This window comes from Trachurus trachurus (assembly GCF_905171665.1).
Source record: "Trachurus trachurus genome assembly, chromosome: 10".
Taxonomy (NCBI): domain Eukaryota; kingdom Metazoa; phylum Chordata; class Actinopteri; order Carangiformes; family Carangidae; genus Trachurus; species Trachurus trachurus.
Window position 1 is genome coordinate 18,567,821 of NC_139894.1, and position 22,325 is coordinate 18,590,145.

The window sequence follows — 22,325 nt, forward strand, 5'->3', positions numbered from 1 at the left end:
AGCCCACAAACTAGGTTTTGGTTTCCAGGCCAACTCTCCTTCTGTGTCGATTAATGAAAAGCAAATTTCAAAGTCTAATATTTGAAGAAACTCCGTGTGTAGTGTGGTACTATAGTGGGCTATAGGACGGTCTGTTATCTGTGCCACCCTACGCCTTGACGCCGCACGTTCCTCCCGCAACGGCGGCGTGTCCACGCATATACCGCGCGCGGTGTCATTCTTGAACACGCAGTCAGGTGTCGCGCTCCTATCACGCTACCGGCGACGCCCGCCCGGCTTTTTTTTTTCACGTTCACGTCGACACGGGCATTGAAATGGTTTTATTTATTTATTTATCCTCTTTTTCCCACTCAAGTGGATGTAACATTGGCTATAGGAGCGGATGACGTCACGCGTGCGCTCCGGTGTGTGTTTGTGTGTGAGTGTGTACGCGACGTGGGCGTGGAGGAAAATGTCAACGTGCGGCGCGAGAGGAGGGGAAGAAGAAGAAGAAGAAGCCCGGAGCTGAGTGCGGTCTGTGAGCGGGAGGAGAGTGGGCTTTTATCAGTGGACACACACACAACTTCAGCCGCTGTGTTAACACACGGGGAGGGGGACACACGGAGTTGTAGCTACGCGGTCTCCGTTTTGCTGTCAGCCGAGCTCCGCATCCGGTGAGCGGCTGAGGTGAGTTGAAACAGCACCGAAGCCCAGCCTCCCTCCCTCCCTCCTTCCCTCCCTTCCTGGATGTGAAGCGAAATTAGGCAGCGGCGTTTCAACATCGCGCCACTTGTGAGCACCGGACCGGACGTCTGTTTTTAAGGTGAGTTTGTTCGGTTTGTAACGACACACAACTTCTGACGACTGAATTTGTAGACGGGCTGTGGCGCGGTGTAATGGACAGAGAGAGGCGCCGACCGACTGGGCTTCATCATGGGCTGAGGTCCGTGTGTCCTACTGCATTACAGCCTCTTATGCATATCGAGACAGACAGACAGATGTGGATGCGGTGGGTCTGGCTGCACGGTAACACACCGGGCCAGAGAGGAAGTGTGCGTGGTGATAACACAGCCAACTGTCAGTCACCCTCCTCCTACCTACCAGGGAGGCCACTCATGATGCACGGACCTCCACATCAGTCTGTGGTTCACCCCACGCCACACCGGCGACAGAAACAACACACACACCACATTAGACTTGTGCGGCCCGGGGTGCAAGGACATCCGCCCTCTGTGTCTGGAGGAGGAGGATGAGGATGCTGCTGCTGCTGCAGCACGCATGTCGCCGTGGGGTGTGGTTGGCAGGACGGACAGGCAGCCAGGCTGTTAGCAGCGCTCACTCCGGCTGCACTCGACCCTTTAATCTCCCATTTGACAGCTCATTACAGCGCCGGCCGCACGGCATTAAGCCATCATCCAACATCTCCAGCGGTATCACTTTACCCCAACAAGCAGAGTCCTCTATAGGCTACTATACTGCTATTACATCCATCCACCCTGCCCATCCGCTGTGTTGATGCTCGTCTTGTCATAACATTTCTGCTGCTGTAGCAAGCGGGCGGCTCCGGAGGCGCGTAAATCAGCCCCAGTGGACAGCCAACATGTGTTGCACACCCACTTCTGTCTGATCATCAGCCTGCTGCACAAACTATAATGCATGCAGAGCTCGTTATGTGTTGGGGTGGCTCTGGTGGAGCAAAAACACCCCAAAAGGTAAGGTCACATGTCCATGTAGCCTATGATTATTTCACATTGCATTTTCACCCAGTCCTCCAGCCCTCTCTTCTTCCCTAATCCCCTGTCTTTTTCCACTCTTCTCCTAACTTAATTTATCCGATTTATTCTTCATTCATAATCCCATCTCCCTGTCCATACCCCTGCCTTCCCCTGAGTGACAGGCAGCTATCATCAGGATAATCTCTGTGGACTATAACCATCTCACAAGTGTATTCCTCTCTCTTTGCTGTGCTGCCTTCCTAATTAACTGTTTAGTGAAGGCATGTCAACCTGTACTCTTAATGAGAGAGAGGGGCAGAGTTGAGTAAATGTCTCTAGTACTTTGTGTTTATGTGTTAACCAGACAGAGTAAAACACAACTAGCCAGTTCCGACTGATGTGCCGTGTGCTAGTCAGAGAGAAAGAGAGAGAGAGGCAGGCGAGGTTAATCACATTACTGACTGCACTATCATGTCTTCCTGAGGGGGGAGAGGCAGCAGCCATCACTGCTGCTAACACACACACACCCTCACAGATGCACCCATGCATGCAAAAGCATGCATACACACACATACAGGCTAAAAACTCACAATGCCTCCACAAGAACGGGCACACTGACATTTTTACTAGGTATGTATCTCAATCCTGAGCAGTAAAAGTAGTAAGAGCATAACTGAGTAGTGTTGTGTGTGTGAGAGCGAGTGAGAGACTTATTGTTTATCTGTTTGGGTTGACTAGTCATCGGGGTCAGTAACTTGTTGTCATTTTGCTGGCAGAGTACTTTTTAGGTCATATGCTCCGCTAGTGCTGCACTTGGCTGGGTTACTCAGTCTCTCAATGGGATCCTAACAGTGTCTTAAGTGTATCTCTAGAGCCTGTGTGTGTCTGTGTGTGTGTGTTTCTGTGTGTGTGGACTGTGCGTGGATGTCTAGAGTGTGGTCCGACCTGCTTTGACAGTTTACACTGTGCTGGTTCTGATATGACGACACGACAGAGAGAAGGTGTGTTTCATGTGTGTCTGCATGCAGTGCTTTGAAGCATCAGAACAAATGTGCAGTAAAAACAGGAGTCTATATCTCTGTGTGCTTCCACACCCTCACTGTTGATGTTTAACCCAGACAGAGTAGTGAGGAGTCTTTGTCTGAGCTCCCATTTGCAGCTCTTTTATGTATTTAATGGCCCTGTATATCTCACTAAAGCCTAGTTAATGTTTGACTGTGTGTGTGTGTGTGTGTGTGTGTGTGTGTGTGGTCTCTTTAGCCTTGAGTAGGTCCATCTGTAAGTGTGTGTGAAGAATGTGACCATGCAAAGACATCCCTCTTTCATTTATAACCTATAATTGTCACCTTGGCCTTTTTAAGTACAATGTTTTATATCACAGACAGTCAGAAAAAGCAGACATTAGAGAAATTAGTCAAGCAAATGTGATACAAGGTTCAGGTCTCCATTACCTCTGTCGAGGAAGTTAAGTTTCTAACCTCTCTCTGACATTGTCAGCAGAATTACACAAACAGATTTGCATCCGACCTGTTGGAGAGACGGGACACGAGCCAAGAAAGAAACCATTTTGGGGAAAGTCCAAATCACTTAATATGAATTAGATTTATTTTCCTCTGACATCTGGTTTATGTGTTTTGACATTGGCCTTGTCAGAGGTCTGCACTCTCTCAGTGCCCTACTAGTTTGTTGTCAGGTACTGACACTTGTGCTGTGCGTGACTTTTTTTTTCTGAAGTCCATGTGCAACAGGGACACCTCTCAGCAACACACTGAACATGGAACAGCACATCTCAAATTTGAAACACTAATACTTCTTCCAAAACACTGGACTTGTTTTAAATGGTCGATTTGACGAACACACACTGTAAATGTGAGGTTGTGGCGATTCTGTTAGACATATAAGAAGATACATCAAGAACTGAAGGGATTAGTCAATCAATTAGATGATAAACAAGAAAGTAACCCACAACTATTGAAATAACCAATTCACTGGTCAAAAAGGTGTGGTTTGATTTATTGATATTTGATTGTAGGACTTTGTTGCTAAGTTGAGCTGCACACTCAGTGAAAAACAAACGACCGAAAGGTTTCAGGAAAGCTGCCACCATATGTCCCAGAGACGGTAATAGGTAACGGGTAATGAGTTTTATTGCCGACTGGCAGGCAGACATGTTTTTCTTTTGGAAGGGCTTCAAACAGTTTCCATCTGTTTACATTAGGAACCTCGGATACTACCACCACTTAACATTTTCACATCCCACATTTCAATCCTTCAGCTAAAAGGCAAAAACCCAGAGGCACCCGCCACTAACCAGTGTCGTGATGTAACATTTTGCAGCACAGTGAAGACGGATTTCCTGAGGCGGTTATGAAACTACTTGTATGTCTGTCACACTGAGTCCAGTCTGTTCTGAGAGGATCAAAGTTTGAACCGGTGGCAGCCACATTCAGCAACACGTTTTGTTGCTCCCTTTTTTTTTTTTCCCAACGTGGCCCAAAGAGTCAGAGAGTTCATTTCTCAAGCAGCAATTAGCTTAATTGTGAAACTCCTCGGTTGCTACAGAATTCTTCAGCACCTCTCTCCTGCAGTCACCATCGAGGGATTTTGCTCCATTGTTTGTCAAAGCTGATTGTCCCAGTGCTACGTTAACCACATTTAAATGGGCCTAGAAAGTACTTGGGCTTTGTTCCTGTTTTATTCCACTTGTTTAAGCCTCTTTGAAACATGACTTGTGATTGATTCGATGAGTCATGGTGATTTTTATGAATGTGGGATATCAACAATATATTGGTGTTGTTGGCAGGATTGACGAAGACTTGGCCGTCAGTTTTGTCTGCAGACGTTTACTTGCACTTTGAGGCTCTGAGGCACTTTGGGAATAGAAGAATAAAATCTGTTTATACTTGGGGGAATGAGGTAATTTAAGGTCTTTGACCTGTTTTGGCTTTTGTTTGCTTCTGTGAACATTAAAGGTGCTTGTTAGCTTCTTGGTGCCCCTATAAAATGTTCCGGTTTCCTATATAACATTCCTGGTTTTCCATGAACTATAAACTTTCAGAATTGGCTCCTGGCTTCCAGTTTAGGAACATGTGGCTCGAGGAGGCTTTGTGGGAACGGTGTGAGGTTCATGGAGAACGTATGCGTTTCTGGGTCGATATACACATGTTGATCTCTGGTGAAATCTGGACTTTCTTGCATTTTGAAAACAAACCATAGCCTGTATTTTTGGACCGAGATGCCTGCAGTGATGCAAGCAAATGTTATAAATAAACTAGCTCTGGCCTAAAGTGTGTGAGGGTAAACAAAAAACAAAACAAAACGTTGATATGCAGGAGACCACTTAAGAAGCCTGTTGCTTCCAGATGTTGGTAAAATGAGCATGCACTGCACACCTCGTTCCCCTCTGAAGAAAAACTAGTAAAACCGGCCGTTCTGCCTCTCAGCCATTTCATCCTGCCACACCGGGTCTCAGCTGCTGCGTGGATAACAACAACGGCGAAAACGGTGGCAGCGTGTTCTTGTAAAGCGCCTGTGCCAATTCCAGTAGACGTGATTGCACTTGCACATCAAGTTTATTGACTTGTTGTAAATGGGTACATGTCTGCCCGTCATACACATAGAGAGCCTCAGTGCCTGTGTGAATCGATGTCAGCTGCGTCTGTCCCCAGTTGTTCTATTTGAGACTCAGAGAATGTGCGCTTGTGTCAGAGCTCTCTCTCTCCCCTCTCTCTTTCTGTCGCTGTGAATGAGAGTGAGATCACGGATTGCCTCTGCTCGGTAACATCACCATGCAAGTAAGTGGGGGGGGGGTGAGGTTAGAGAAAGCAAGGGGACATGGTTTGCGGGTTGTTTTTATCTGGAAGAGGTCTGAATGTTTTTCACCGCACTCCTACTGTTTCCTTCTTCCCTGCTTCTCTCCTAAAGTCTTAATCCCATCCCTCTGATTTCTTCCCTCTTCCCTTGGCTCCCAAGTGTGCGTGCTGTGTAAGATCCATGTGGAAGAAAGCTTTCCTGCCCCCCAGCACCAGCGCATTTCTGTCTCTCAGTCAACCTCGGCTCGGAGATGTGACCAGATAACATCATGTGTGTGCATACATGTGGGTTTTTCAAATGTGCAGCCTCTATACGAATGCAGTTGTGTGTGTCTGTGTGCGAGACTTCTCTTCCCCATCATCCTTTGCTATGAGAGAGATAGAGGTTTTTTTTTTTAGAGCAATGGTTGCCTTGGTAACTGTTACTGCCATCTGTGTATGTTGTATGAATGGACGGTAATGTGTGTGTAGAAAAAGATGGCGGCAACTACAGTCTTAATGCCTCAGCTCCCTCATTGTTGCATTATTTATTTCACAGTCATCAGAAAGGCTGCAGGGTTACTGGGTTACAATTCATTCCAGGAAAGAGATTAGAGTCCACTCTGAGCTGAGTGAATGTGTGTCATCAGAGCGACGCATCCAGGAGAAAATAAGCCAAAAACTACACTCGCCAGTCGCCATCACAACAACAAAAAAAAAAGTAGGAATTGCTACACTAACACTACTTTGGTGTTTGCCCTGGTATGTGTGGTTCAGTTGTACAGTAATGCTCGGCCTGGCGTTTATTCCTTTAGTTTGCAGAGCCAAGAACACATCATGGAATCTCTGACCAGAGGAACGTCAACCCTCACCACAGAAAAAGCTGAATTTCTTCATTCACAGAAGGAGAGAAGGGTCCAGTGAGATGTTGGAGGCGAGGAGGGACTGTAGCCATGGTGGCCAGACACATTTTCATGCACTGTGGAGCTTCTAACTGCAGCTCAGGGACTGGAACAGGAGGATGATAAATGGCCCACGTGTATATGTTGGAGAGAAGAGGGTGACAGTGGAGAGTGTAAATGTTAGTCCCAAAAATAGTCTGTTTTCCCCAGGCTGGAGTGTGTCATGTGGCCGGGGTCCAGTCTATTGTGCAGAATAGTTTCGTTAACCCAGTTCTTTTAACACTGACTCACCCTTTTTTCCAACTCTTCCCTCTGTTTGTCTGTCTGTCTGTCTCGGTCAAAAACAGAAACTCTCAGCATCCTCCAGCAATGATGTAGGTTTGACAACCACATGATGATGATGCAGGGTCTCGCAGCGAGGAGGAGGAGCAGCGACTGACTCTCTCCTCCGTTTTGCTACACCTGGCACTCTTATGTCCGTCCTGACCGGACGGCTGGAGTGCTATGTCATCATCCACACCCCCTGCGGCCCCACCCCTGAAGAAGGGAAGGAAGCCGGAGAAATCGGAGGTGATGGCTGACTCGGTGCCGGCCACCAACGAGGAGCTGAGGACCAAACTCATGGACGTCCAGATTGAGCTGCAGCAGGAGCGGAGCAAGGTGAGGCGGAGGAGGAAGAAGTGCAATAGTCCCTAATAGAAGAAGAAAATAATTATGGCCAGTTTGGACAACATTTTAGATGCATTCTCCCTGTCACAAAGTAGAAATGCTTTGTAGCTGCAGCTGTAAGTCCACTTATAGGGTTACTACTCCGAGCGTGGATGATGCAAATGCTCTGAAGCTGATATGTAATTAGTTTTATTGAGTGTCTCATTTACGAGTCATTTTACATTTTATGATGCACATATTGTAATGACAGTCATCAGTCAGGACGGTCAGCATTATTTACCTGCACTGGCTCTTGGTCTTGTCTATCTAACACTGTACACAGATAGGGAAAGCTGTTAATGTGCTTTGCCTAACCTTGTACAGTGTATGTTCTCCATCTCCTTCGTGTTTGCACTGGGAGAGTTACAGGAACAGTACCAAGGTTGGGTCGAGGCTCAGTTCCTACTGAGGCAAGCTTAAAATATATACACCAGGCAATTTGTATATAAAAAAAGCATCTGCTCTTAAAGAAATACAGCTGAGCAGACAAAGATAATAGGAGGTGCATGCAGGAAAAAATCGTTCCAATTTAATATTCACTAGCACAGGAATCGTGACTATTCTCAATATTAGTGTCTACTGCTCCCTGTTCAGGAATAAATGATCACTTGATAGCTGATGTTTCGGACAGCCCTAATTTTAAATACAAACTTGAAAGTCATCGTTAGATCAAACTATTCAGTTCAACGATCTAAAACATACATTTGACAAGCACATGCACAAACCATGCAATCTTCTTAAACCAGAAAGGAGAATGAGCACACGTTAAGAACTTTTAACACTAACACAAAATAGAGAAGGATGCACATTGTGCACAAATGGACGAACAAGCAGTTAGTGAAGTAATTTTAGTTTCCCTGGGCCCCATTTCTGGATAAGCCCGATAGGAGCATATTTATCTAGGCTAGCTAACATTAGAGTGAATGTCCATGCTAAGTGGCTATCATTAGACTAATTACATGTCTGAACTGGTGAGGCCCTGTTTCAAGGTTCAAGGTTCATTTATTGTGTTTGTAAAACATGCTTCCACATGAATACAAGGAAATGTGCACTTAGGTCCCAGCAGCGCAATAAAGTGACAGTACAACAATTAAAAGACAAGTAAAACACCCAAGTAAAAAAGACAATAAGTCTTATCCACAGCGACAATAAATGACTGAGGTTGAAGGCAAATGTTTGCCAGCATATTTTGCATGTCACCTTCTTAAAGCTGTCTTTCATCATCTCAAAGTGACCCCATGCTTTGGATTCCCTCTCCAGCATTATGTAACAAATATGTATGCATATGTATGTAATAACTGCAGGGACCAGCCACTGTCACGGACTGTCACCTGTGATGGTTTCTTTCCTTTGACCCCCTGACCAGTCAAACTAAATGTACTCACTGTGTCTCCACCAGGTCTGTAAGCTCCGCGAGCGGCTCCAGGAGCAGCGGCAGGCTCGGGAGCTCGAACAACACAAACATGTCGTGGCAATCACTGACCTGCGTGCCAAACTCCACGAAGAAAAGCTACGCGAGATAGCGGCTGTCCGCGAGGGCCTGGCGCGGCAGCATGAGGCCGAGCAGGCGCGGGCCATCAAGATCCGAGACACAGAGGTGCAAAGGCTCCAGGGGCTTGTAAACGCACTGAGAGATGGAGCCGCAGATAAACTCAAAAACGCTCTTCTCAGCGAGGCTCGCGAGGAGGCCAGGAGGGCTTTTGACGGAGAGAGGCTAAAGCTGCAGCAGGAGGTAGGTTGTAGCCGAGTGACAGTAATGCAGTGTTGATTATGCTTCAGCTATAGATTATGGAAAAATATGGAAGTAGTCACTGTGATATCCCCTAAGACGCCTAACTCTTGAGAATAATCCTAATCCTAATGCTGCTTTCACTCCGTATTTAGTATGTTCTTCCTTCTACAAAGCAGAACCCAGTGTAATGCACCTCAGAAACTCTCTGTTTATTGTCAGTACACACTTCACCATATTTAAAACACCTCAACATTGGCATTAGCTGTCAGTTTGTAAAGTTTATCACAGATTGAATGTTTTCAAGGGCATTGTATGTTGTTCTACCGGTAACTGTTTTTTTTTTTTTGTGGAAAATTGTCATTCTGTGTGCGTATGTTGTGTGTGTCTGTGTGGAGTGTTGATGTGGGACTGGGTAAACCTTTGTAATTTCACTGCTGAAAAACAGGAAGCAGGATGGAAAAGCCTGTTGCCAAGCTATTGTTTCACATTAACCCTCCAAACAAACAGGGCATCTATCATTACAAGTATTTAATGGGATGGGACACATGTTTATAAATGCCCAAGTCACTTTGTTGTTTTTGTGTGTATCAATATTATTGTGTGGTGTGGTGTGGCTATGTGTGTGTGTGTGTGTGTGTTTGCTTGTCTGTCTGTGTGGTCTTTTTAGATCCAGGAACAGAAGACAGCCAGGAAGCAGGCTGAGGAGGCGCTGGCAAATGCTCTGCAGGCTGACAAAGCCAAAGCAGCAGATCTCCGCACAGCTTACCAACAGCACCAAGATGAGGTGCATCGTATCAAACGGGACTGTGAGAGAGACATCCGCCGAGTGGTGAGACCACTTGCTGCTGGGAAGCATGCCTCTTATCTAAAGTGGCTAGGGTAGATAAAGACTAATGAATTAAAATTATTGCCCAGACACATTGTTGTCTGTTTACATTAGATGCTACGAAACAGATTTTGTGTGTGGTTTGATTAGATTTGATTGAGGAAGGCTCTGCAAAATAAGCAAACGATCCCAGAACTATCGTGACTTTAAGTTTAAAGATTATTAAATCCATTTTAGTGCAAAACACACAGATTGACAAAATCGTTTTTCAGGTCCTATATTGGAAAGAAAAACATGTCCTGTTATGTCCATCATAGTGAGTGAACTGCCCCTAAATTACAAAATAGGAAGCTGTAATGAATAATATGAAAAGACAGAGCTGCCCTATAAACCACATGTTATTATTCCTCAGTGATTGGTCAGCTTGATAAATCCAGCAGCTGTTATTTTCATAGTCCTTGTCTGTCCCGACCACATTTGAATATCACCAAAGTTCCTCACACACCAACATCTGTTTTCCTGCTTCTAAAGTTCAGTCCCTGCCCAGAGTTTATCTGGTCATCCGGACAATTGCAGGCTAATTGTTGCACTGTCTATCTCACCATGTGGTGCTTATCTGCCAAAATAAAACACTGTGTCCATGTTATTACTCATTAACCCCATTACATACAGTATGGCTATAAATAACAGGCGTTATAGAAATGTTCAGTGCAGGAAATACCAGCGCTAAAGAACAAAATGTGATGGGAAGTGGGAACATTTGTCAGAAGAGGCTGTGTTAACACAGAACAAGAAAGAAAAAGCTAGTCTATTAGTGAGCTAAAGGACACTTTCTTAAAATCCAAAACACTGTCACTCCATCATTCTCTCATTCGTTAGACTGATGGTGGAAACTGTGTGACATTGGGCTAACAACGTTAAATCACACTGACAATATTTGTTTCCACCAACAGAAGAAAACCAAACTTCATTAAACACACACAAATTGGTGGTAAAACTAGTGAAAAATAGAGATCAAGATATATATTTTTTTGGGGGGGGGGCGTTTTTGCCTTTATTTGATAGCACACAGTATAGATAGACAGGAAAGGGGGAGGCAGAGAGAGGGGGAATGACATGCAGGAAAGGTCTGCCCGACACGGGATTCGAACCGGGGACGCCTGCATTGAGGACTGTAGCCTCTACATGGGGCGGCCGCCTTAACCACTGCGCCACGCACCGCCCCAAGATCAAGATATTTTTTTGAAATTTCTGTCCACAGCATTTAAAAACTAAAAAGTATCATTTATCATAATATTTTCAGCAAGAATAATGCGGGTTGTTACAAGGATTTACTGGACAACTGTCTGACTCAGTTGCCCGTTCCATCGCTCACCGCCCTGTCACTCTTAATCCTTGTAGATGGATGAGCTGAAGGCAAAAGACCGGGTGGTGGGTGCTCTGGAGAGAGAGCTGGGGGTGCAGGCGGGCTACGCCCAGAAGCTCCAGCTGCAGAAGGAAGCCCTGGACGAGCAGCTGGGCCAGGTACGAGAAGCCGAGAGACACAACCACGGCAGCCCCAAGAGAGAGGTGGTGCCTGGGCTGGGAGACAACGGCGACCTGCTCAACAACCAGGTAAACGCAGGAACAACGTCAAATTTGAAATGTGGCACATGTTCTACATAATTTATGTGACAGCTTTTGACAAACACGCATACAAAGATCCAGATGTCAGAGCCACACCACCATATTTTTTTAAGGAAATTTGGGGACTCCTGTTATTAAAGGGATAGTTCACCCAAAATTAAAATTGCACTCATTATCTACTCACCCTCATGTCGACTAAGGGCTGGGAGAAGTTTCAGATTTATCCGTGGCTTCTCTGAGTTACAGGGGGTTAGGGTTGTTTGCTGCAGGGACCAGCCACTGTCAAATTGTTCCGAAAAAAATTTAAAAAGTCAATATTTCAAGCTTGTTTGTAGCGGAAGCTCCTCTTCCTGGTCCATCCAAATTTGATGAACCAGGAAGAGGAGCTTGGGCTCTGCTACAAACAAGCTTTAAATATAGACTTAAAAAAAAAAAAATCTGAACAATTTCGCATTTCGGGGCTTCAATACAAGAGGGACATTACATACGAGCAGCATGGAGGTATTTGGATGTTTTTTGGTGTGTCTTTTTGTTACGAAGAAAACCCCCTGTAACTCAGAGAAGCCACGGATAACTCTGAAACTTCTCCCAGCCCTTAGTTGACATGAGGGTGAGTAGATAATGAGTGCAATTTTAATTTTGGGTGAACTATCCCTTTAAATTTGTTTCTATGAAGATGTAAGACCGTCTGTCATATTGGAGGTCTCCACACTGGACTGTCCCCTCCGTCACAAATGCAAATACAGCTCATACATTCACATGGACATACTGTGTATACTGCACAGGTTCACAGACACACTGTGACATGCCAACTCATCCGTCGTCCCCTCACTCCCTCTCTCTCATCCGTCTCCATTACCTGCCTGCCTGTCTGCATGTATTCCCTTTGTTCAGTTTTTGTCTGCCTCCTCCTCTCCTCTCCCCCCTGCTCAACAGGAGGCCGAGGAGCGCGACACGAGGAGGTTCCAGCTGAAGATTGCAGAGCTGCACTCGGTCATCAGGAAACTGGAGGACAGAAATGCGCTGCTGGCCGACGAGCGGAATGAACTAGTGAGTAACACACGTGCAGAAATACATTCATGCAGTGATTGTAGGCATGCGTCCAGGTACGGACAGATAAGAATAGATAAGCAGACAGTACACACATATTTAAGTTCATGACGCCACCCTTGGTCTTTCCGCTTCCGATCAATCTTTCTGTGTGGCTAGAAAGTCAAGACTGAAGATAACGCCGTTTCCCTCCTGTTTCCTTCCTCTGTCCAGTTAAAGCGGGTGCGAGAGGCCGAGAGCCAGATGAAGCCCATGTTCGAAAAGAACAAGCGCCTGTCCAAGAAGAATGACGACCTCTTGCAAACACTACAACGCATGGAGGAGAAACTCAAGAACCTGAGTCGAGAGAATGCAGAGATGGTGAGCATGTGGTTTACTCCTGCTCTCCGTTGTCTGTCTCCTCTTTGCAGTTAAAGATGAATTCAAAGTCCAGACACTAGAAGAAAATAGCAGCTACTTTAACTTTGATCTGTAGAGAAGGAGGCGTTTGTTGTGGCACCTTGAGCATCACTGAGAATTTCATTCAGCTAGAAACAGGACCTCTAGTGGCTATTTCAGGAAAAGCATGACACATTTCTCTCTCTGTCTCTCCCTCAGAAGGAAAAAGCCTCCTCCTCACGGCCGCCTTCACAACAAGCCATTCAACCACAGCTTAAGCGACCGAGCTCCCTGACAGACCTGAGCCATGCCCACGAGGAACAGGAAGTGGAGTTCCTCAAGCTGCAGGTTGCTGAGCAACGTGGCATCATAGACGAGCTCACGCAGGTCAGGATTGTAACTCAAACCGGAGTCAAGCGCTCCTCTTCTGGTCTCACTGTGGAGTTTTTAATGTGAATTTTCATTAGATAATCAAAGTTCATTCTACATTGGGATATAGGCTACTGTGTGATATCACATATTCTTGTCAGCCCCATGATCATTTTGCTTTACTGTGGTCTTGATGTACAGGCCATTTGGAGGAATGCTGTCAATACATACATACGATGATGTCTTTAGTGTTGATTGATTTTCCAGGAAAACTATTATATCACAAAATATCAGTATGAAATAAAATCACTTATGCTAGATGCTAATTCCTGCTCTTTTCTGTCTTGTTTCCTCAGTACAAGTGCAAAGTTAACATTCAGTATTATTAGTATCTTGAATTCAATTCAGTTCATTACCATCCCATCTCAACCCAATTGATCAGAAAATGCTAATGCTTTTGTAGAGCTTCAAGCCAAATGCTTTACTCCTTTAGTATAGTAGGTACTGTAGTATTGTTTGCTGTCTGACATTATCACTTATAATGAGCTCATGCAGCTCATCAAGCTCTTCTGAATCTCAAGTCTGATCGGCTGTGTGCTTGTTTGTAGGAACGTGATCGTTTGGTGATGACTAAAAAAAACAGGAGGAAACCGCTCAAACTGTCAAAAGTAAGTGTCCAGTAGTGCTTTAAAAACTCAGTTAACCGAGTGGTGTGTAACTAGGCAACCACCTTGTCTGTGCACGACTGAGGCTCCAGTGCTGTTTTAATTTGATTGTGTGTGTGTGTTAGTTTGTATTTAATTGGCCTCAGGAGACAGTTATGACAGCATCCCCTCACAGCTGGGAGCGTCACTCTGAACACACACACTGCATGAACCATTCCCACAGCCACTGAAGCATTACATTTACAACAATTCTTTGTCAGCTATGTAAATTTTGTGTAATTTTATGACTGTGGATGCATACATGACAAAGATGTAATTTGTGGGCAGCAGTTTGTTTGTCTTTGTTTCTCTGGTCTTCCCAAGTGTGTGAATAAAGAGAGAAGGGGATGGCAATAACAAATTGGTTGAGAGGGTTGTTAGAAGAGAATAATTGCTGTGATGCTTTTGTGCGTCTGAGTGTGCATGTTTGGGCTGAAGCCTCTGGGAGCGTTTTAGAGCCTGTGATGTTGTTGGGAGGAGGAGTCTCCCATCTTTCTGCTGCTAAAACCTGTTTGTCGACTTGCCGAGGTGGATGCGGGTTTGGGCATCGCAGTTTGGCTCTCTCTTGGACAGAAATGAGTTACTCTTTTTGGGGAGATTTAGCACAGAAGCAGATTACACGAGCCTGAAGACAGAAGAAAACAGAAGCTCGCCTTTTTCTTTTTTCTGTAGGAGCAGTTTGATTGTAACCAGGAGCTTTGTTGTCAGCTTTTCAGTTTTATGTGGGAGTGCGACGGAAAGCACTTATTCTTTTTCCAACAGGCTTGTGGAGCGCTGTAAAGATCAGCGCGGGTAGTCCAGCACATTATAAACATAATCTGGGGGGTTGTTTTTAGTTTACAGGGTTTTTTTTGGTAGCACAATGACGGAATACATCCTCTTTATCCTCTACTTCTCTTCCTTCATTTGCCTGTGTGCCCTGGTCTGTCTTTACTTCTCTGGTTGCCAGGAGATGACTTATAAACATGATGGTAAGGACTCTACAGAAAAAACAAAAACAAACCTGCAGAGACTTGATCTGATAAAATCAGATTTCTTTATACTGAGATAAATGAGAGAGTAACAGTGCCTGGATTAGACAAAATGTTGATGAAGTGTTACAGTAGAAAGTAAGAATTTTTGAAACTTAGTCATGCGTGTGGTGGATTTAAACGCATCAGTGAATTCAAAATGGCAATTGTAACACATGAAATCAGATGTAATACAGTCGGATTGAATGTTTGACTTTTTCATTCAAATATTCAAGGCTTTCTCCAGAAAATGTGTCAGGCTGTGGATTTGATATTACAATGCATAAATTCATTCTCTCCTCTGCTCTGTTCTACAGAGGCATGTTGTGGAGACGTATTTTGGATTTGATGAGGAATCCATAGACTCTGAGACTTCCTCTCTCACCTCCTATAACACCGACCTCACTGACCGCACACCTGCCACCCCAGAGGAAGATCTGGAAGAGGTAAGAAATGTTCAGTCGTATTCTGTGTGTAGTTCAGTCGGCAGAGGAGGTGAGGTGACGACAAAATCAAGGCAGCACATTAACATTTACAGAATCAGAGATAAAGATAGAGAAAAAGGTTTGTGTGCAAGTTTCACACTGTCCCTCTTGGTACCACAGAGTTTCTCCCGTGAGGAGTCAGAGCTTCGTTTCCGTCAACTCACCAGAGAGTACCAGGCTCTTCAACGGGCCTACGCCCTCCTGCAAGAGCAGACCGGCGGCTCTCTGGATGCTGAGAGGGAAGCCAGGGTTTGTACCATTACTTACAATCTCCTTCTCTGCCACCTTTACCATCCCCCCAGTGAATAGAGCTAGATATTTTAGGCCTCGTAAAGTTGTCAGATTCTATTCCTCTCCTGTCTGATTTGGTCCCTGTTGGCCGATCTTCCCTCCCACAGACTCGTGAACAGCTGCAGTCGGAGCTCAGCAGCTGCCAGGCCAAGATTGTCGACCTGGAGAAGGCCTTGGCAGAGAGGGGGCAGGTAACAAAGACGAGGGATGGGGAGAGGAGCTCTGTGGTCCTGCTCTCACTGGCCCTCCTGCATGTCTGTCTGGCTGCTCTGGTCCTGGGCTGGCGCTATGCCGACCAGGTCTACCGCAGAATCCTGTAATGTCACTTCCTGCATGTGTGGCGTCACGGCTCTGTGCCTGCATGCTCTGCCTCACCCTCTGTCCTTCCTGTTCCTGTTGGTGGTGTTTCTCACTGGGCCTCTCTGTGCTGCTGGCCACAGAGAGTGAGTCCCAACCACTTTGATTCCTGTCAGCAGTAGATTAATATACAAAAATCTTAATCCAATAATGTCTCACATATGAAAATACACAGTTTACACTGATTTTAGTTTATTTAATTTGTCATCATGAAACATTTTGGTCTGAGAACTAGGCAAAACCTACTCATGTGTAGAAGAAAAGCTTTTTTTTGTTGTCTAAAATACAGTATTTAAAGAAATGCTGGTAATAATTAGCTATACGGTATGTCAAGAGGAACACTGAAACTATTATGATGCATTCTTATCAATACTCTTTTTTCTTTGTGTTACTGCATTTTACTGCATGATGCCTGTTTTACTGTGGCTTGATCTTTTGATTTGCTGCTCTCAGATTGCCTTCTGCTCCTCCTGTTACTGTGAACTCTGGATGACTGTGTGAATTCAGCTCTTTTTTTCTCTCTGTTACCTCAGGAGTGGGCTTTATTTATTTCTCTGGATCAATAAACTTATGCTGCCGCCATACTGTTCCTGTCTGTTTGTGTCTACAGTATGTTACTTTTGCATGTGTCATGTGAAAATACAATAGAAATATGTCAAATGTAGGTTTTTGAACTGGCTGATTGTTGTTCCTGGCTGTTTTCATCCATTATACCTGGTTGTCGGGATGCTGTCCTTCCTTTCCTGTTCTTGCCAGTTGTCATTTCTTGCTGATGTTGTGTTTGGTTGTTACGGCAGGATTCAAAGTGGGTGGAGGAGAAGCAGTACTTGCTCAGGACCAACCAGGAACTCCATGAGAAGGTAGATCACATAAACCTATCGAAATTATAATACATCACTTTATTGCCAAGATGTCATGGCATCTCTGTGTGCTTAACTTCAATCAGGGCTGAATTTCTCAATACATGTAGTGTCACAGTACCGGATTTATTTATTTATGAATGATGCCGAAACCATGCTTCACTATGAGAAATATAAACATGGTTAGAATTCAGAATCTGTATGAGCAAACAGATATAAAGAAGAGGATAAATGCTTTCAATAGAATCAAAGCTGTAGTTAATTTAGTTCAATACTTCACCTGAGTGCTGCGTTCTTTGGGTACAGGGTAAAATAAAGTAAAACCGGGGCGGTGCGTGGCGCAGTGGTTAAAGCGGCCGCCCGATGTAGAGGCTACAGTCCTCAACGGTTCGAATCCCGCGTCGGGCAGACCTTTCCTGCATGTCATTCCCCCTCTCTCTGCCTCCTTTCCTGTCTATCTCACTATGCACTATCAAATAAAGGCAATAAAAAGCCCAAAAATATACCAATAAACCAACCACAACATGGCCTCAAGCTGTGGAGAAAAGCAAATTAACAGCGGAGCAGATTCAGTGCTCCTTTGGAGATTGTGAATTTGAGATTACATTTAATTGCTAATTTGAATACATAAACTATCCACTCCAGGACATCCATTATTCTTGCTGTTAACGCGGTGTAAACACTCGCATACTATTTAGTGTGTTACAATGATACAGTATGTGTGTGTATGTGTGTCCATAGATGTGTGCGTTACAACAGGCTGAGTCACGGCTGCAGGCGGAGGTTCAGGATGCCCGGGACCAGAACGAGCTACTGGAGTTCAGGGTGCTGGAATTGGAAGTAAGAGACTGTACCAGCGTCAAATTGTCACCAGGAGGCGACAACAACAATGTCAGCTCCAGACGCAAGACGTACATACAGTGACTCACTGGACAGACAGACAGACTTACAGACAGATAGACAGACTGTTCACTGAATCTCACTTGAGTCCTCCTCTGTATGCATCTGTATGTGTTTTCCTTGTTTTGCATGGCAGCTGTGTATTTAGCCCCCTCCACTGAACTGGAATATTTCTTAAAATGAAAGAATGTTGTGTTAAGATGAATATAATTTTTAACTGAATAAAAATGTATTTAAGTTCACCCTCCATTCCCATCTTTGTTCATTTTGTCTCTCATTTTTGCATGCATGTCCTACGTTTTGTTTGGGATTTGTATTGTTGTTGAACTTTTAAATCATGTCATCTTTAATATTTAAGGTCGCAATATACATGTGCAGGAAGAAGTCAACCATCTTATACAAATCAAATCTAGTTGTATTTGCTAATGATAATAATAATAATTATAATCACCATCAGTCAATCAATTAATCCCATTAGTTGATTTTGCACTGTTTATGTGACGGCTCCGTCTGACTTTGGATATTCATAAGTTTCAGCATGTGTTGTGATTTCCTTCTTTATTTTTGGTTTGGTTTGGTTTTCTTATTTAAAAACCACGGGTTTCCCCATCCCTCATTTGGCAGATCCTGAACATGTTTTGAGTGTCATGTAAGTAAAACCCACATTCACTCCCATTTCCACTCATTTACATGAAGTATGTGTCACTCCCAGTGTGTGTCTCACTGCTCACCACCAGTGGTACAGTGTGATGAACTTTCACATCTGGTTGAAATGTACTGATGATGCTCAGTTTTACATGTGAGTGTGTGTATGTGAGTATTACTAACACTGCATGTGCCCCCTGTAGGAGAGGGAGCGCAGATCTCCTGCCCTCAATCTCCACATGTCTGCGTTCCCCGAGAACAGCAACAGTGCCCTGCAGATCTACTGCCACCAGGAGGGGATCAAGGTGAAAACACACTCACAAAACACACATATCTCTCCAATAAGGCTCTAATACATTCAACATCACAGGTCTGGTTTTGACCTCTGTGCAGGATGTAATCATCCCTGAGCTGATGAAGAAACTAGACATATTGGGAGATAATGGGGTGAGTTCACACATTGTTGGAGTATTATAACAACTAATACCCATTTTAAATATCCCAGACATAGTTATAAGTTCTGATATCTCTTCACTAATTATATTTTGTGTAGAATCTCAGAAATGAAGAACAAGTGGCAGTGATCCAGGCTGGGACAGTGATCTCTCTGTGTGAAAAGGTCAGTCATAATGTGGTGTGTCTTTACTGACACCCAGTGGACATGCATTGCTTTAGCACTTTATTTATTACCAATGCAGCCACTTTGTTTGAGTCATTTTTGTTGAAGTAAATATGGATGTAAAATAATATTTTTTAAATCTAACTTAGCTTATCCACTTTCCCCCCAATCCCTCAGTGGTTAAAAAAGATAGATAATACAGAAGCCGCTCTCACACAGAAGATGATCGACCTGGAAAATGACAAGGTAAAAAATACATTTTCCATTAGAGTATATGTCAGATGTACACACTCCTATCCAGACTGTGAAATTTAACACACATGGTGCATGGTACTGTTTGTTGTGATACCAGCCCTTGTGTTATATTTTATCCCATCTTGTTGCAGGAGCTGTTCAGTAAGCAGAAAGGATTTCTGGAGGAGGAGCTGGACTATAGGAAGCAAGCCTTAGACCAGGCCTACATGGTATGGAGCCTGCAGCAGTATGACATGTCCCTATATACAGAGGATGACCAAGGCCACTCTAATAAAAATGCACCCATAAGGAAATCACCTATATATATTAATAGCAACACTCAGCAAGGTTGTGTACAAGGTATAATGATAAAAATGATTCAGGAATGTGGGGGTGCAACATTATCATTTCAGCATGACACACAAACATTTGGGATGTCATTAAACATCATGAATGCAACATGCTCCATGACGGAAAAATCTGTCAGATTGTGTCGGGATACTGCATCTTTTACCACTGAAGTCTAAATTCTGCAAACAATCAATGAGAAAGTGGCCGAGGTATTTGGCCTCTTGTTTATTTCCAACCTAATTCTCTTTTATCTCCATAGAAGGCCCATCACTGATTTACGTTATTAAATTGCAGAGAATAGGAAGCTATAATGTCTCTGAATATCCATGTGCAACTTTAAGTGGCCACTTAGTTGAAGTTGAAGAGAAAATCTGGACAAATGTGAGATTTTTTTAAACGTTGTCCCCTCCCACTGACTTAAATAGGCTGTACCCAGAAAACAGTTAACACTCTCCATGTAACTCTAATCATTTTATCGGTCAGTTTTGGTGTTGGTTTATGTTTATGGTCCCACTTTATATTGTGTTGGTGAAAGCATGCTTTTTTACATGGTAACGTTTCTGAGAGAGTGAGGAGACGGTGGAGAATAAAAACAGGCTTTGTGTTGTTAGTATAATGAAGTTACCATGTGAAAGCCAAGTCTAACACCCAACATAAAGTGGAACAGTGTTCTCCATATCTGCCATGGTCACAGTAGTGTGTATGTGTGTGTGTGTGTGTGTGTGTGTATGTATGTGTGTGTGTGTGTGTGCGTGCACATATGTGTATCTGTCTGTCTGTGTGTGTGTGTGTGTGTGTGTGTGTGTTTGTGCCTCCATGTGTGTGCTTGTGCATGCGTGTGTCGGTTTCTGCATGTGCATGTGCACGTCCGTGTGTGTATGTATGTTTGTGCGTTTGTGTATCTGTATGTGGGTGGCTGTGCAGAGGATCGAGGAGCTGGAGGCCACGCTGTATAGCGCTCTGCAGCAGGAGCAGCCGGCATGCCGAGCGGTGGCTGAGTCGCTGACAGACAGGCAGAGGGAGGAGCTGAGGCTAGCCGTGGACAAGCTGCGGCGTCAGATTCTCCGGCAGAGCCGGCAGTATGACAGTCAGATCTTACAGGAGCGCATGGAGCTCCTACAGCAGGCCCAGCAGGTAAGGCTTATGACAAACTGAGTCAGGTTACTGAGCCCTGCCCATCCCTAATCTGACCCCTGGTACCTGTCTGAGTCGTCTGACCCCACCAGACCTCTGGTGCTCTGAAAAAGATGCAGTATCCCTGTGTGTGGTGCCTGTAAGTCTACCTGTCAGTGCATATGTAGAAGTGGACAAGTGAGATGAGACAGACTGTGTGTGTGTGTGTGTGTGTGTGTGTGTGTGTGTGTGTGTGTGTGTGTGTGTGTGTGTGTGTGTGTGTGTGTGTGTGTGTGTGTGTGTGTGTGTGTGTGTGTGTGTGTGTGTGTGTGTGTGTGTGTGTGTGTGTGTGTGTGTGTGTGTGTGTGTGTGTGTGTGTGTGTGTGTGTGTGTGTGTGTGTCACTGTGATCTGAGTACCCCTACCCCCACTCCCTCAGTATCCCTCCACACTGCAGCCCTCACTGTAGTTTTACACTCATGGCTTGCACAATATGTTCATTAACCGCATCACGAACCACAGCACCTTAAACTTCATCTGAATTAGTTGGACTCTAACTTACTAACAGTATTAATCAGCTCATCAAATACAAACTAACAAACCAAAATACTTTTAAAGACTCTAAAGATGGAAATAGCAAATGTTATCTGCAGCTTAGTCCAGAAATCAGTTTTAGTGGACACTGTGTATTTGTTACCCTTGAACTGTCGTCTGCTGAAGCATTCAGATGACATTAAATTCAGAAGCTTGTATTTATCATTCCTGTCCATGTGAATTCGTATTCCTCCTATTTTCTGTGGACAAGAGGGAAGAGCTGCTGAAGCACATGTGCTATTTAACAGCAGACTCAGTGAATAAGCTGCTCAGGTTCAAAGTCTCACATATAGACTCACTTCCACTGTTCACACTCAAAGCTACTCTTCAGTTGCCATGGCAGCCCATTCTTACCCAACACAGCTACCATGGAGACAGGGGGCATGATGGGAAGGAGGCAGACTATTTGGAGTAGTTACAGGAATAGCTGAATCGTGGTCCTGTTAACTGTTTGTTACCTGTTTCCTTATATACGTGAAGGAATGACTGTGGCCGAATGAACACACGTTGACCACCTAACCACTTCTGTTTTTGCGTTGCAGAGAATTAGAGAGCTGGAGGACAGGATTGACTTGCAAAAGAGACAAATAAAGGAAATAGAGGAAAAGGTACCGATTCAATTTTATTTGTGACTTTTTAAGAAGCTTAATGTCATGGCTTGTAGACAAAGTATGAACCGTAACTGGACAAGGGAAGAGAGGGAGTTTAATATCCAATCTGCTGATGTTGTGTATTGTTATCTAAAGTTTTTGACACCATTTTCTCTCTCTCTTTCTCTCTCCTTTTTTCATCTGTTTATTAAACCCTTTGTGTTCCCTTAGTTTTTGTTCCTCTTTTTGTTTTTCTCTTTAGCATTTATTCTTTGGCCTTAATCAAAGTGACTGTGGACCCACATCAGGTAACACCTCCATTCACTGTATCCTATCAGAATTTGGCACAGTTATGGCGTTGATGGTTACGTCAATACTGGGGGGATGTTTCTCAAAATGTTTCTCTTTTTCTCAGGTGTTAAGGTGCTGAGGAGGCGAGCGAAGATGAAACAAAACCTAATTGTTTTTTATGCATTTGTAGACAGCTCATGAAAACC

At 44.3% G+C, this 22,325-nt stretch overlaps 1 protein-coding gene across 1 annotated transcript; it reads left to right on the forward strand.

Annotated features, from left to right (window-relative positions):
- Positions 1 to 490: 490 nt before the first annotated feature.
- Positions 491 to 22,320, forward strand: jakmip1 (janus kinase and microtubule interacting protein 1; the record flags this gene model as incomplete). Its single annotated transcript, XM_083980028.1, has 23 exons — positions 491 to 802; positions 6,735 to 7,047; positions 8,495 to 8,827; positions 9,495 to 9,656; positions 11,055 to 11,267; positions 12,216 to 12,329; positions 12,543 to 12,689; positions 12,927 to 13,094; positions 13,685 to 13,744; positions 15,108 to 15,236; positions 15,396 to 15,524; positions 15,674 to 15,757; positions 16,721 to 16,783; positions 17,525 to 17,623; positions 18,532 to 18,633; positions 18,722 to 18,775; positions 18,882 to 18,947; positions 19,125 to 19,193; positions 19,334 to 19,411; positions 20,457 to 20,666; positions 21,781 to 21,846; positions 22,091 to 22,136; positions 22,244 to 22,320. The coding sequence occupies exons 2-23, from the start codon at positions 6,892 to 6,894 to the stop codon at positions 22,318 to 22,320; spliced, it is 2,625 nt and encodes an 874-aa protein (XP_083836154.1). The 5' UTR covers positions 491 to 802; positions 6,735 to 6,891.
- Positions 22,321 to 22,325: the final 5 nt, after the last annotated feature.